Source organism: Musca autumnalis, unplaced genomic scaffold (genome assembly GCF_047663935.1).
Source record: "Musca autumnalis isolate F117 unplaced genomic scaffold, ASM4766393v1 scaffold_4, whole genome shotgun sequence".
Classification (NCBI taxonomy): Eukaryota; Metazoa; Arthropoda; class Insecta; order Diptera; family Muscidae; genus Musca; species Musca autumnalis.
The window spans coordinates 88,178,791-88,192,890 of NW_027411977.1; the positions used below are offsets into that span (position 1 = coordinate 88,178,791).

Here is a 14,100-nt window from a genome sequence, read left to right on the forward strand (position 1 = left end):
AAACTTTGAGCCTGGACTAAAATAAAACACAATAAATATTTTTTTTTAAAAACACGAAAACAAAGAAATGTTATGAATTATTATTTGTGTACTACAAACAAATTTAAATATTTCTAAATATTGAAATTGAATTTAAGGCTTTTGGCGATTTGGTCCATAGTTTTCAGTTTGTAATATTTCTATCAGACATAGATCATCATCGAATATGGATTATATCGGTCCACACCTTCGGGTACCTCCCATACAAAATTTCGGAAAATAGTTTTTTTGTTTTCGGTGATACATCACGGTGCTCTTGAAACAAATTTAAATGGAAGGTGCTTACACCTGGGAAGATTTTGCAGATTCTGAAAGTACAATGTTCATGGATGAGGAAAATCAAAAAACGACAAAAATCGCCGGAGCGCTTCTTAAATAAATCACGATTCAAGTTGACATATTTGGGGTTGTTTTTAGGATTTCACGATTTTGCTTGGAAACCGCAAGTTCTAGCGAAATTGGACTAAAGAAAATATTGTAGCTATGAAAATTTTCTACAAGATTGGCTTTTATGATATCTTCGTAGTTTTTACCTTTATTGAGATATAAAAGTTCAAATTATGTCAATGGATTGACTGTATCGCCTCCTTATATTACAATGTTATGCACAGTGCACCTTAACTAACTTTAAATGATAACCGCTTACACCAGGGAAGTTGTTGCGGATTCTAAAACAGCAATGTTTATAAATGAGAAAAACCCAAAAAAAGAAAAAATCGCAGGATGGATTTTTTAATAAATCGCGATCAAAGTTTAGGTTTTTTTAGGTTTTCACGATTTTGCTTGGAAACCGCAAGTACTATCGAAATGGGACTAAAGAAAATGTTGTAGCAGTGAAAATTCTGTACAAGATTGTCTGACTGATATTTTCCTAGGTTTTACCATTTTGGAGGTATAGAGGTTCAGAACAAACTTTCAGATTTGTTTCTTAGGTCTTCAGGATTTAGCTTGAAAACTGCAAATCCTTTCGAAATGGGGCTAAAGATTATGTTGTAGCTGTGAAAATTCTCTACAAGATTGGCTTTCGTAATTTTTTCCTAGGTTGTACCATTTTTGAGATATATAAGTTTAATTTGGGAAATTGCAGTCATGACATTGTTTTATAAGGAGGCGATAAAGTCATGTCATTGTCCTAATTTGATTTCCTATATCTCAATAACGTTAAAAGCTACGAAGATATCATAAAACCAAGTCTTGTAGAGAATTTTCATAGCTATATTATTTTCTTTAGTTTTCAAGAAAAATCCTGAAAACCTAAAAAAACCCTTAAAAATTACAATTTGAATCGCGATTTATTTCAAAAGCGCTCCGGCGATTTTTTTGTTTTTTGATTTTTTTCATCTATGAACATTGTATTTTCAGAATCCGAAAAAACTTCTCAGGTGTAAGCACCTTCCACTTAAAATTGTATCAAGAGCACCGTGACATGTGTTTTCAGGGGGCAAGTTCATATTACCTGAGAAAATGGACCGAAAACTGTAAAAAACCTCTACGGGGCCACAATGTGTAGTGACTGGTGAGCACGACAACTATCATGGACCTCACTCAGGGGATTTCGAACATCGTCTACGACGATCCAGATTACCTCAAAGAAGTCATAACTGGTGACGAATCAAGGAGTTTATGGCCATGCCATTGAAAAGAAAACCAATCACTCCAATTGAAAACTCCAGAAGAGCCAAGACCGAAAAAGCAAGTCAAGTTCCGTCAAATGTTAAGGTTTGGCTCTCGGTTCTCTTCGACTGCAATGGCTACTACCTTGAATTTATGGGCCGTTTGCGAGAACCAATGCGTCAGAAACCCACATAATTATGGAAAAACTAATCATGGAATTTATAATATAATTGTTCCACAAACTCCCCGGAAGGGACAAGGTGAGGCTTCTCTCATATCAATGAGAGATTAGTTCATATTAGTTATGGGAACTACTGTTTATCGCCGAGTCCAAACGGCGTGTCTTAAGACCACACTTGTAGAGAATTTTTACATGGCTGAAATACTCAAGGATTGGAAACGCTGACATAAGTCTATTATATCTGAGGGGGGTTACTTTGAAGGGGAAAAGATAGTAACTGATGAATAAATAAATTATTTTTGAAAAAAAAAAAATTAAATAACGGTTATTCTTTGATCAGACCTATTTCTAGAGCGGACTAATATCAGGTTCTAAATGAATTATATCGGTCCACTCCTTCACACACAAAATTTAATTTGTTCGTTAAAGTCAATTTTAAGGGAAAGTCTCGGATAGTTTTAATGTTTGTGATAGCAGCTTGTCATCGACGACGGTACAATTTTTTCCGCGGCAAGTCCATTTTTCAAGATATAATGACCCAATGCTGATGAACACGATATCCTACGAATTGAGAATCCGATTTGGCCGAAACATCATCTTCCAAGAATATCTACATGGGACAATACATACAGCTACCTCTCTCGAAAAACCTTAACAGTTTCGCTTATGTGCACTTTGAGGGTTGGTTGAGAATTGTTTTGAAATGTATAACTATAGGTACTACTCATGATCCTCTTTAATTTATTAAAATTAATATTAATTTATTAAAAATCAAGTAAAGTGGAATCAGTAGGTGTTATCGACAGTTAAATACCCTCAGCATGTGACTGTACAAAAATACAAAAACATGACCGGTGGACCGGTCTACTATGAACAGAGGAAGTTTGAAGATTTTCAGCGTACATTTTTAGGCATTTGTGGGGTAGGGGCATTACAAACAGTTGCAATCAATACAGTTCACACGAAAAATAAATTCATAATTCTTGTTTTATTGCAAGAATTCTACTTGGACTTGGTTTTGGATCTGAAAAGGGGCCTTTAACTTGTGAAATGCGTTAATATGTTGAAGCAGTTCATTTCTTTCGATAGTTGTCGTGTCAACTAACCATAGGATTTGGATTTTAGTGCTGTGTTATTATGCCCACCATCCATTTTAATTGTTCACCGTAGGATTTTTTAGAGCTTGAGGATCATTATGTAAGAGGGGATGGACTTACCCGCGAAAAGCATGATATCTCTGTAAAGAGGACCACAAGGAGTACCAATGGTTATACATTTCAAAACGATTCTGAACCAACCCTTACAGTGCACTTAAGCGAAAACGGTAAGGTTTTGTGAGGGAGGTACCTGTAGGTATTGTCCCATGTAGATCTTCTTGGAAGATGGTGTACGTTTGGAAGAAATTTAACGAAGAAATAGGTCTGATAAAAAAATAACCGTTATATAAATTTTTTCAAAAAGAATTTATTTATTCATCAGTTACTTACTATCTTGTCCCCTTCAAAGTAATCCCCCTCAGAGTTTTTCCAATCCTCGAAACACTTCTGAAACGCGCTTTTGTTATAGACAACAGCTTATGTTTCGATTTTTCGATCTCCTCAATCGCAGCAAAAAGCTTTCCTTTCGACGGTGTCTTCAGTTTTAGGATGAGGAAAAAGTCATTGAGGCCAAGTCCTGTGGTTGTGGCATGACAACGGTTTTGTTTTTGTCCAAAAACGCACGCACAAACATCGATGAGTGAGCTGGTGCGTTATCATGCTGAAAAATCCATCCAAATGTTGGCGACATTTCCTGAGTATTTCAGCCATGTAAAATTTCTCTACAAGTGGTGTATTAAGACACGCCGTGGGTGCACTCATTGATATAAGTGAAGTCTCCCCTTGCCCCTTCTGGCATGTTTGTGCGACAATCTAATATATAAAAGAAAATGTGTGTATGTTAGTATGTTTGTTTGTTTGTATGTTCTGAATAGACTCAAAAACGGCTGCACCAATTTTCTTGAAAATTTCAGATAATGTACAGGGAACACCGGTGGTGAAAATAGGCTATATATTTTTTGCATTTCGGAGGGGGCGGGGTACCTCCCCTATGCCCTATTTTTTTAAAAACGCTATTTTAGCAAAACTGACAAACCTATCGGAGAGAAAATTAATTTGCGAGATAATGGTTGTTGTGTCTCCGATCCTAGGTACTCATTTGGGGCCTAAAGACCCGACCACTCCCACTTTTTTAAATAGCTTATATATCAAAAACTGCTTAACCGATTTTATTGAAAATGTCAGAGAATCTACTGGAGGGACCCGTGGTGAAAATAGGGTATATATTTTGTTGAATTTCGGAGAGCCTCCCCCATGCCCTATTTTTTAAAAGCGCTATTTTATCAAAATTGACGAACGTATCGGAGAGAAAATTAATTTGCGTGACAATGGTTGTTGCGTCTCCGACCCTAGGTACTGATTTGGGGCATAAAGACCCGACCACGCCCATCATCTGGAACGAATGTACGATGGCACATAAAAATTCCCAAGAAGCTTTGGAACAATTCTTGAAGGATTTAAGAGAAATTCATGTTTAAATTTCGGACAAACACTGCCAGTTATACTATTCCAGAAGATTAAATAAATGCATGCCTCAGGCCATAAATTAACATACCGCCAAATTATATATAGACACCATCATTTCTGAAGGTGTTTTATTTATAGTCACTTGCAGATCCGGACGCAAGAAAAATATAATTTACTTAAGAAGAGGTAACATAAAACTGTTTCAAGGGCCAGCAACGTGGACCGGGCCGGCTAGTTATATTATAAATTCCATGATTGGATTTCCACAATTATGTGCGTTTCTGACGCATTGCTTCGCGCAAATGGCCCATTACTTCAAGGTAGTATTTCTCATTGACCGTTCGACCTTGCGGTAAGAATTCATGATGCATAACGCTATTGCCGTCGAAGAGAACAGAGAGCAAAACCTTTACATTTTACGGAACATGTCGTAGACGATGTTCGACAGCCCGTGAGCGATGTCCATGAAAGTTGTCGTGCTCACCAGCCACTACACATGGTGGCCGTACAGGTGTTTTACAGCTTTCGGCCCATTTTCTCAGGAAGTGTGAAGTTGCTCCTAAAAACACATGTATTACCGAAAAGAAAAAAGTAGAAAATATCATTAGGCTTTGCCGACAGAGATATACCCTCAGTCTATGTGAATTGAAACTTTCATCTAAGGACATATAGAATGTATTCAGGGTCTTTTCAGAATTTTGTGGCCCTTTTTGAACATTTGAACTTACAGATAAAAATGTGTATTAGGATTAAAGTTCAAAAGTGTTGCGGAGGAGGTACTTTAAGGAATGGACCGACATAGTCTATTATGAAAGTGAATCTTATTTAGAGAGTCATATCTGTCCGATAGATATCGCACCCACTAGCCATTTCAGTGGGTCATCGTATAACATTTAAACCAGTATACCAGGAAGCATGGACTGTCCACGGAAAACATACCCAGCAAAATTTGAAGGAAGGGGTTCCATGCGATGACGTGATTTCATGGAATCTTTTGCATTGGTTCAAACGAAGCCGTGAAAAATCCGATCTTTTCATCAGCATTTGAACCCATGCAAGGAAGTCGTGAAAGATCCGATCTTTTCATCAGCATTTGACACATTCCATCGATCCAATAGAAATTAATTTTGTGTTTTTATTTATACAAATTTTTCTAAATATATAAGATTAATGGCCTGTTTCACTAAGACGATTGGAATACAAATTCGTTCGAACTACTACCAATCTTCTGTTTTTTTGAAAAATATTTTAATTGTTTTTATTTTCAATCAAACAAGCATTTTCTACAACAACTGGAGTTTGGTAGCAATTCGAACGAATTTGAATTCGAATCGTCTTAGAGAAACAGGCCATAATTATTTACAATAGGCTTGATGTGTTCGGAGACTCGAAATCACAAGCAACGTTGTTAAAACTCTCGTCGTAATGTTGATGTCATTGCAAAGGGTTGGTGAAAATGACATGCCAAAGCATTGGTGGAAATGACATACCACAGCATTGGTGAAAATGACATGTCAAAACATTGGTGTGAATGGCATGCTGTGGATCCAAAAATGAATAGCATCTTTTGGGGTCCACGCTCATACAAAATTCATCGATGAAGATGCTAAAAGATGGCATGCTAGATCACTTTCACCCATGATTGAATGGCATATTTGGCATTGAACATTTTGCTGGGATAATATCGCTATAAACAGGACCACAACGAACATCATCGGTATACATTTGCAAGGGATCTTCAAACAGACCCTAAACTGCACTTAGACACAAATGTTGAACTTTTGCGGGCAGGTACTTTAAGGAGAGTACGAATATAGGCCATTTTAGAAGTTAAATTAAATTTGGACAAACTATTAGAAGATCCAAAGTTTGGACCAAATTGATTATCCCGTTCAAGAAAGTGTATGCACGATAGTCACATTTTTTAAACTGCATTTTAGTGACATTTTTTTTTTTAAATTTTGGGGGGAAGTACTGGAAGTTTTGGACCTGTATTGCCCATCTTCGAACTGAAACTAAGTTTGGACAAAATACGACGAAGGCCAAATTTCGGTTGACCAGTTCTAGTGCCAAATTTCGAACCAAATCGGTTGACCAGTTCTAGTGCTGAAGTGCGCTCCTGCCACTACACATGGTGTCATAGGAATTTTTACAACTTTCGTGCTATTTTCTAAGGAAATATTTATTTGTGCCCTGAAACAACTTGTAAAGGAGGTCAGTGAATGCAAGTTGCTTCAACAAAAGTCAAAGTGATTCGAGAGCAGGTCTTAAAGTGAACTTATCCGAGATTTTGTGTGGGAGGTACCCGAACCTGATCTTTCCCTGATCGCTCCCTTCAAGAGTTATCGTGGGAACAATTTTTCCGAACATTTTTGAACTTTTAGGGGGAGGTACCTGAAGGAGTGGATCGATATTGCTTATGTTCGAACATCGGTTGATCCGAGATCGAGAGTTATCTTGCGCACCAACCACAACACACCGTGTCCTAGGGGTTTTTTTGCATCCTTCAGGTTATTTTCTCAGGAAGTATTGACTAGCCCCTAATGAGACATGTACCATCGTAAGCGTGGCAATGAATACAAGTTGTTAAAACAAAAATTAAGGCGATTCGAGACCAGGTCCTATACTGAACTTTTCCGAAATTTTGTGTGGGAGGTACCCGAAGGAGTGGGTCGATTAAGTCTATATTAGAACCTTATCTAAGTCCGATAGAAATGTCACGATGTGCAAAGTGTGGCCCAAATCGGTTACTCCCTTCAAGAGTTATAGTGCTTACAAATTTTCAGAACATTTTCGAACTTTTGTGGGGGAGGTACAGGAAGGAGCGAGCAATATAACCCATCTTCGAATTTAAACTAAGTTGGACAAAATATTACGAAAGCCAAATTTTGGACCAAATCGGTTAATCCGTTCGAGAGTTATCGTGCGCACCAGCCAGACAGACAGACGTACGGAAACTGCTAAATCGACTCCAAATTGTCTGAAACGGATTTCGTCCAAACATACTTGGGGTCTAAAATCATTATTTCGATGAGGCGCATTTTGCCCGTATGAAAGTGTATATACCCTCGTTAGCATAAATTCTGAGGGTATAAAAACAATTTTTTCGAAATTTTGTATGGGAGGTACCCGAAAGTGTGGACCGATATAATCCATATTCGATGCTGATCTATGTCTGATAAAAATATGACGATTTGCCAACTATGCACCAAATCGCCAAAAGCCTCAAATTCAATTTCAATATTTAGTTTTATTTAAATTTGTTTGTAGCACCCAAATAATAATTCATAATATTTCTTTGTTTTCGTTTTTTTTGTAAATAAATTATTTATTGTGTTTTATTTTGAGTCTGGACTAAGACTCAAAGTTTTTAGAAGAAAACTGGGGCTGGGGCAGCTGCGTAAGTCAAGGGAGAGGAGTAGGCGAAAGGAGCAGCATAGGTGGCAGCGTATTTGGTAACAAGGGGAGCAGAGTAGGCAGCAGCAACTGGAGCAGCGAAAGTCTTGGCTACAACTGGGGCGGCAACGCGAGCAACAACTGGACCTGTGGCAATACCATTGTAATTACGGGCAACATATTGGCTACTGGTGGCAGTGACGAAGGGAGCAGGAGCAGCAGCAACAACAGCAGCAGGAGCGGTGTAAGCCAAAGGAGTAACCAAACCAGGCTTGGCAGCAGCGCAGGCAATGACGGCAAAGATAACAACGGCCTAAATGAAACAAAAGATTGTCTTCAGAATTGTTATGGAAATTCATGCAAATTTTTCACCACTTACGAATTTGAACATTTTGAATTTGGTTTTGGATTTGAAATGTGATTACTTTGGTAGGTAAATTACTTCTGATGGTAGTCAGATCCATGTGAACTATTTATAATAAAATCTGATTGAATGTCATTTAACAGTTAGTGTCGCTCAAGAAGACAGACTCAGGGCCATGATAGAACCTGAGTGTCATGATAAAACATGAATCATGCACATACTCACTCGTATGTTCCATATTGACTGTTCTTGAAATCTACAATATCTTCTGTAAACAATGTTTTAACTGAAACCAATTACTTGAGATACATACAAATTATAAATTTAAATACATACATATAACCTCACAAATTGTGTTGGGCATTTTAATTTTATGCAGTGAATAACGGAGTGTTTATTTTGGAATACAGTGGTGAGCCTTTAGTTGTTTACCGAACTTTTGAATTAATTAATTCGAAAATACAAGTAAACAATTTTTGTGATCTATAAATATTTTACATGGTTCTTTGTTTGATATCAGAAGTACCTTACTTATCAAAGTAATCACATTGCAAACTCTCAAACAAAACTCAAAATGTTCAAATTCGTATGTTGTGAAAATATTGCACTAACATCCATTCAAATGTATTTAACAATTGTTGTTTTTTCATTTAGGCCGTTGTCATCTTTGCCGTCATTGCCTGCGCTGCTGCCAAGCCTGGTTTGGTTACTCCTTTGGCTTACACCGCACCAGCTGCTGTTGTTGCTGCTGCTCCTGCTCCCTTCGTCACTGCCACCAGTAGCCAATACATTGCCCGTAACTACAATGGTATTGCCACCGCTCCAGTTGTTGCTCCCGTCGCTGCCCCAGTTGTAGCCAAGACTTTTGCTGCTCCAGTTGTTGCCAAGACTTTTGCCGCTCCAGTAGCTGCTGCCTATACCACCCCAGTTGCTGCCTACACTGCCCCAGTAGTTGCCAAGACCTTCGCTGCTCCAGTTGCTGCTGCATACTCTGCTCCCGTTGTTGCTAAATACGCTGCCACCTACGCTGCTCCTTTCTCCTACTCCTCTCCCTTGACTTATGCAGCTGCCCCAGCCCCAGTTTTGTTCTAAAAGCTTTGAGCCTGGACTAATACACAATAAATTATTTCTTAAAAAAAACCGAAAAGAAAAAAAAGTTTCTTGAATTATTATATGGGTGGTACAAATACTAAATATTCGGGTGTGTTCTGAGACACACTTCACATCTCACTTCACGACTCAAGCATTTTGTTCGCCTTATTTACTCCTATTTTTTGCGAACTTATTAGGGGTAAGATTCACTAGGGTATTTAAAAAGAAGAGTACACCCTAGTCCGACCATAAAATACTCGAAAAGTAAGCGTAAATTGTTTGAACAAAATGCTTGAGGCGTGAAGTGAGAGATGAAGTGTGTCACAGAACATACCCGATTGAAATTGAACTTGTTGTCTGTCCTATTCACTATCTCGCAGCTAAAGGAAGAATTTGGCATAATGGATCTAAAATGAAAATTGTCAACATAGGCCAACGTTTTCCTGGGACAGTGCCATTTGCATACACGCAGAGAAAAAATATTTTTCGGTTTTGTTGGAACAAAAATATATGTTTTGGTTCCAAAAATGTATTTGTTTTGTTCAAACATTGTAATCCAAATCCAAAAATACCATCTTTTGTTCCAAACATAGAAAACAAAAACAACTTTCGAATTTCCGCAATATTGTTAAAATCGTTAACAATACCGATTGTAGGAACTATCATAATCTAATTTTGTTTACAAAAAGTATTGTCAGCCCAGAAAACCAGCCCAGAAATTTTTGATTTGAGTGCATATACTTCTCATATACACTTTTCGCATAACTTGGATATAAATGTCGCGTATAATATTGCAATCATTGATGAACACAATACATGGTTTGCTGCATTGGCTGACAACAAAGACAAACAAAAAGTCACAAGAACCCACCACAACATAAGGAATAATTAAACACCATAACAAACATGAAAAGGAAAGAAGAATGAAACAAAACAGAAACAAATAAAAACAAGAGTCTCACAAGTACATACACACAAAAACAAAGGTAAAGGCAGCATGTCATACAAACACACCACAACTCACCAAAATTGTTTTTTCAACACGGCATCGAATAGCGAGAGAAAAGAAACAAATTTTCGAAGAAAAGAGAGAAATATTGTTCAGTTGACACAAACTATTTTTGGATTTACAATACTACATGAGGAATCCAACAATATGTTAACAATACATATTTTGCTCTTGGAATATTGTTGGATCAAACATATTTTTTTCTCTGCGTGTAGTTTGAGTTCTTATGCCATCCCACATATCAGGGAAGTAGTTTAGGCAACGACCCCAAGGTTGCCCGGGCTTTTCTGAAATAAAAAATTGCATACATTTTGTAAAAAATATGATTCCAAAAGTTCATATTTTTTCTAAACATCTCATTATATACATATGTAGGTGGGTAGACTTGTAGATTATTTGGTCAAGTACTATCTTCAAGCATGTTCATAGGAAATAGATTTGTTAGTCCCTCTAAAAGGATATCATTAAGTAGATATTCTTATCTTCCAGCTATATGCGATTTTTTACCTGTTATGTCGGTAAACATTTCTCTGAAGCGGGATACACATAATCAGTTTTGACTGTTGATTTTTCGGAAATGTCGATTGCTGTCCAATTCTCCATAAATCACAAAACATTTTGTGGTTGCCTGATGACTGACAAAAATTAATGGCCACACTGGCAAGCAAGCGATATTTCAAAATTCGGATCCGTTAGTCATTATGCAACCCATTAGTATGTAATGTAAATAAGCTATTTTCCTCATTACCAGTAATCAAACAAGTAATGGGTTATTGCTTAAAAATTACAAGCCAAAACTACTTACATATTTTACTCCTTACTAAGTAATGAGTACGGTGACACAGAGCGTGCGTGTCCGACCAAAAATATGAGGGTTTTGCCTGGCATTTTAAATGTTGACTGTGGCATTTGACGAGTCTACTATGAGTCGAACACAAGTTCAATTCTGGCATAACCGGTTTAAGGAAGAGGCGTGAAGATGTCAATTACGATGCTCGCCCGAACACGTCAACAACTGATGAAAACATTGTAGCAGTAAAGAAAATGATTTTGCATATCCGTCAAATCGGTATCAGAGAGGTTGTTGATAAAATTGGCATATCGTTCGAATCATGCCAAGAAATTTGTATACCCTACACCAATATGTGGGGAGGGTATTATAAGTTGGTTTTGGAAAAAAAGTTTGTAACGCATCGAAATAATGGTCGTAGACCCATACTTATATATACCAAAATGAATGTCTCTACGAGCTGAGTCGATCTGCACGCAGAGAAAAAAATATGTTTGATCCAACAATATTCCAAGAGCTAAATACGTATTGTTAACATATTGTTGGATTCCTCATGTAGTATTGTAAATCCAAAAATAGTTTGTGTCAACTGAACAATATTTCTCTCTTTTCTTCGAAAATTTGTTTCTCTTCTCTCGCTATTCGATGCCGTGTTGAAAAAACAATTTTGGTGAGTTGTGGTGTGTTTGTATGACATGCTGCCTTTACCTTTGTTTTTGTGTGTATGTACTTGTGAGACTCTTGTTTTTATTTGTTTCTGTTTTGTTTCATTCTTCTTTCCTTTTCATGTTTGTTATGGTGTTTAATTATTCCTTATGTTGTGGTGGGTTCTTGTGGCTTTTTGTTTGTCTTTGTTGTCAGCCAATGCAGCAAACCATGTATTGTGTTCATCAATGATTGCAATATTATACGCGACATTTATATCCAAGTTATGCGAAAAGTGTATATGAGAAGTATATGCACCCAAATCAAAAATTTCTGGGCTGGTTTTCTGGGCTGGCAATACTTTTTGTAAACAAAATTAGATTATGATAGTTCCTACAATCGGTATTGTTAACGATTTTAACAATATTGCGGAAATTCGAAAGTTGTTTTTGTTTTCTATGTTTGGAACAAAAGATGGTATTTTTGGATTTGGATTACAATGTTTGAACAAAACAAATACATTTTTGGAACCAAAACATATATTTTTGTTCCAACAAAAGCGAAAAATATTTTTTCTCTGCGTGTGGCTATGTGTGTCCGTCCGTCTGTCCATCTAAACCTTGTAATCACGCTACAGGTCGCAATTTTGATCGGTTCGTCATGAAATTTTGGATGTTGATGCGGGTCCCGGAGGGGAAGAAGCCTATTGATTTTGGTGATGTTCGGATAATATTTAGGGGTCGGAATGGGCAAAAAACTTATGTGGATAAAAAGACAACATTTTTTTTCCAAAGCGAATATCTCAGCTTCTGTATGGGGTATACCAAAAGCAAAACCTGACAAAATATCGCCTTTCTAATGATGTAAAGTAGGTTCTCGTAGGTGATCAAACAACGAAGATATCACAATAGTCGCAAATAAAACCCAAATTTTAATTTTTGCGATTTTAGTTATAATGGTGAATATCACAGCTTTGGTTGGGGACTTTCCAAAAGCAAAGCCCGGCAATGAAAGTAGAAGATCCCATCTTTACAAAGATGCAAACTAGGTCGGCGTAGGTGACCAAATAACGGTGATATCGCAATAGTCGGTATTACATCCCATTTTTAAATTTTTTTGCAAATCAGCCTACAGGTCGCAATTTTGATCGGATCGTCACAAAATTTCACAGATGAAGAAGCCTATTGATTTTGGTGATGGTCGGATAATATTTAGGTGTAGTAATGGGCAAAAAACTTATGTGGATAAAAAGACAACGTTTTTTTCCAAAGTAAAATATATCTCTGCGTCACCATGATAATGCATCGATGCTTGTGCCGTAGTTTTTTGTCAAAAACAAAACCGTTATCATGTCTCATAAACCGTATTCGCCGCTGATATTTCCCCAAACTTCGAAAAACTGAATTTAAAATGCCGGGTTTTTATACCCTATACCACAATGTGGAAAAGGGTATTATAAGTTTGTTTCGGTAAAAATTCATGTAACACCGCGAAATATTCGTCGGAGACCCCCAATGTGGTATACCAATCTTCATATCTCGACGAGATAAAGCGATTTTGAGATGTGTGTCCGCCCGTCCGTCCGTCTGTCCATTATAAATTGTAAACACGCTCCAGGCCGCAATTAAGGACCGATCGTCACGAAATTTTGTATGGAGGTCGGGTTCAGATCAGCATAGATCCCTATTCTTATTGGTGATGATCGTGAAATATTTAGCGGGTGAAATGGACTTAAAACATAATATTTATCCAATTTTCTAGCGGCTCTGTAGGTCTCAATAATAGTCCAATCAACGCGTAATTTTAAATAAGGTAAGAGTATATCACAAAGGAGAAGCTTGCAATTTGAGATGGTGATCGGATAATATTTAGAGGGTTAAATGGACCAAAACTTTTGTGTGAAAATTGTGAAAATTTTTAATACACAGCTTATATCTTAATTCCTGGAAGTGACATTCCGGACAATTGAGATATACTTGAAAGTGGAACGCTTGACCTTTCAATTGATGCCAATTATGTTGGTGTGCATGATCGGATAACAGAGTTACAGCCTAATATATTCCGTTATTTGTTTGTAGTGTAATAATAAACTCGCTAGAAGTCGCAATTATAGCTCAATAGTCACGAAATTTTGCACCGGGTAAGAGTATAGTTCGAAAAAGATGCCTACAATTTTGAATGATGATCTGATATTCTTTAGCGGGTGAAATGGACCATTACTTTTGTATGGAAAATATAAAAATTTTATTTTTGTCGATATTTTAATTCCTTGAGGACATATATATTTCGCAAAGTAGCCCACATATGGGAAAAAACTACTGACCTTTCCTCTGATGTAAATTGCAATAAAGTGTTTGCTAGATAACGGGCCGACTGCATAATATATAATGGGTTCTGTGTAGAGAA

The 14,100-nt window shown here is 37.0% G+C and overlaps 2 protein-coding genes across 2 annotated transcripts; one reads left to right on the forward strand and one right to left on the reverse strand.

The window, feature by feature from the left end:
- Nucleotides 1-7,768: 7,768 nt before the first annotated feature.
- On the reverse strand, nucleotides 7,769-8,185 carry LOC141403000 (uncharacterized). The gene is made up of 2 exons (XM_073985133.1): nucleotides 8,174-8,185; nucleotides 7,769-8,107 (listed from the first exon to the last, which is right to left on the reverse strand). Exons 1-2 carry the CDS (start codon nucleotides 8,183-8,185, stop codon nucleotides 7,769-7,771), a joined length of 351 nt encoding a protein of 116 aa, XP_073841234.1.
- Nucleotides 8,186-8,732: 547 nt separating this feature from the next.
- On the forward strand, nucleotides 8,733-9,276 carry LOC141402290 (uncharacterized). The gene is made up of 2 exons (XM_073983214.1): nucleotides 8,733-8,744; nucleotides 8,813-9,276. Exons 1-2 carry the CDS (start codon nucleotides 8,733-8,735, stop codon nucleotides 9,248-9,250), a joined length of 450 nt encoding a protein of 149 aa, XP_073839315.1. The 3' UTR covers nucleotides 9,251-9,276.
- The last annotated feature ends 4,824 nt before the right edge of the window (nucleotides 9,277-14,100 follow it).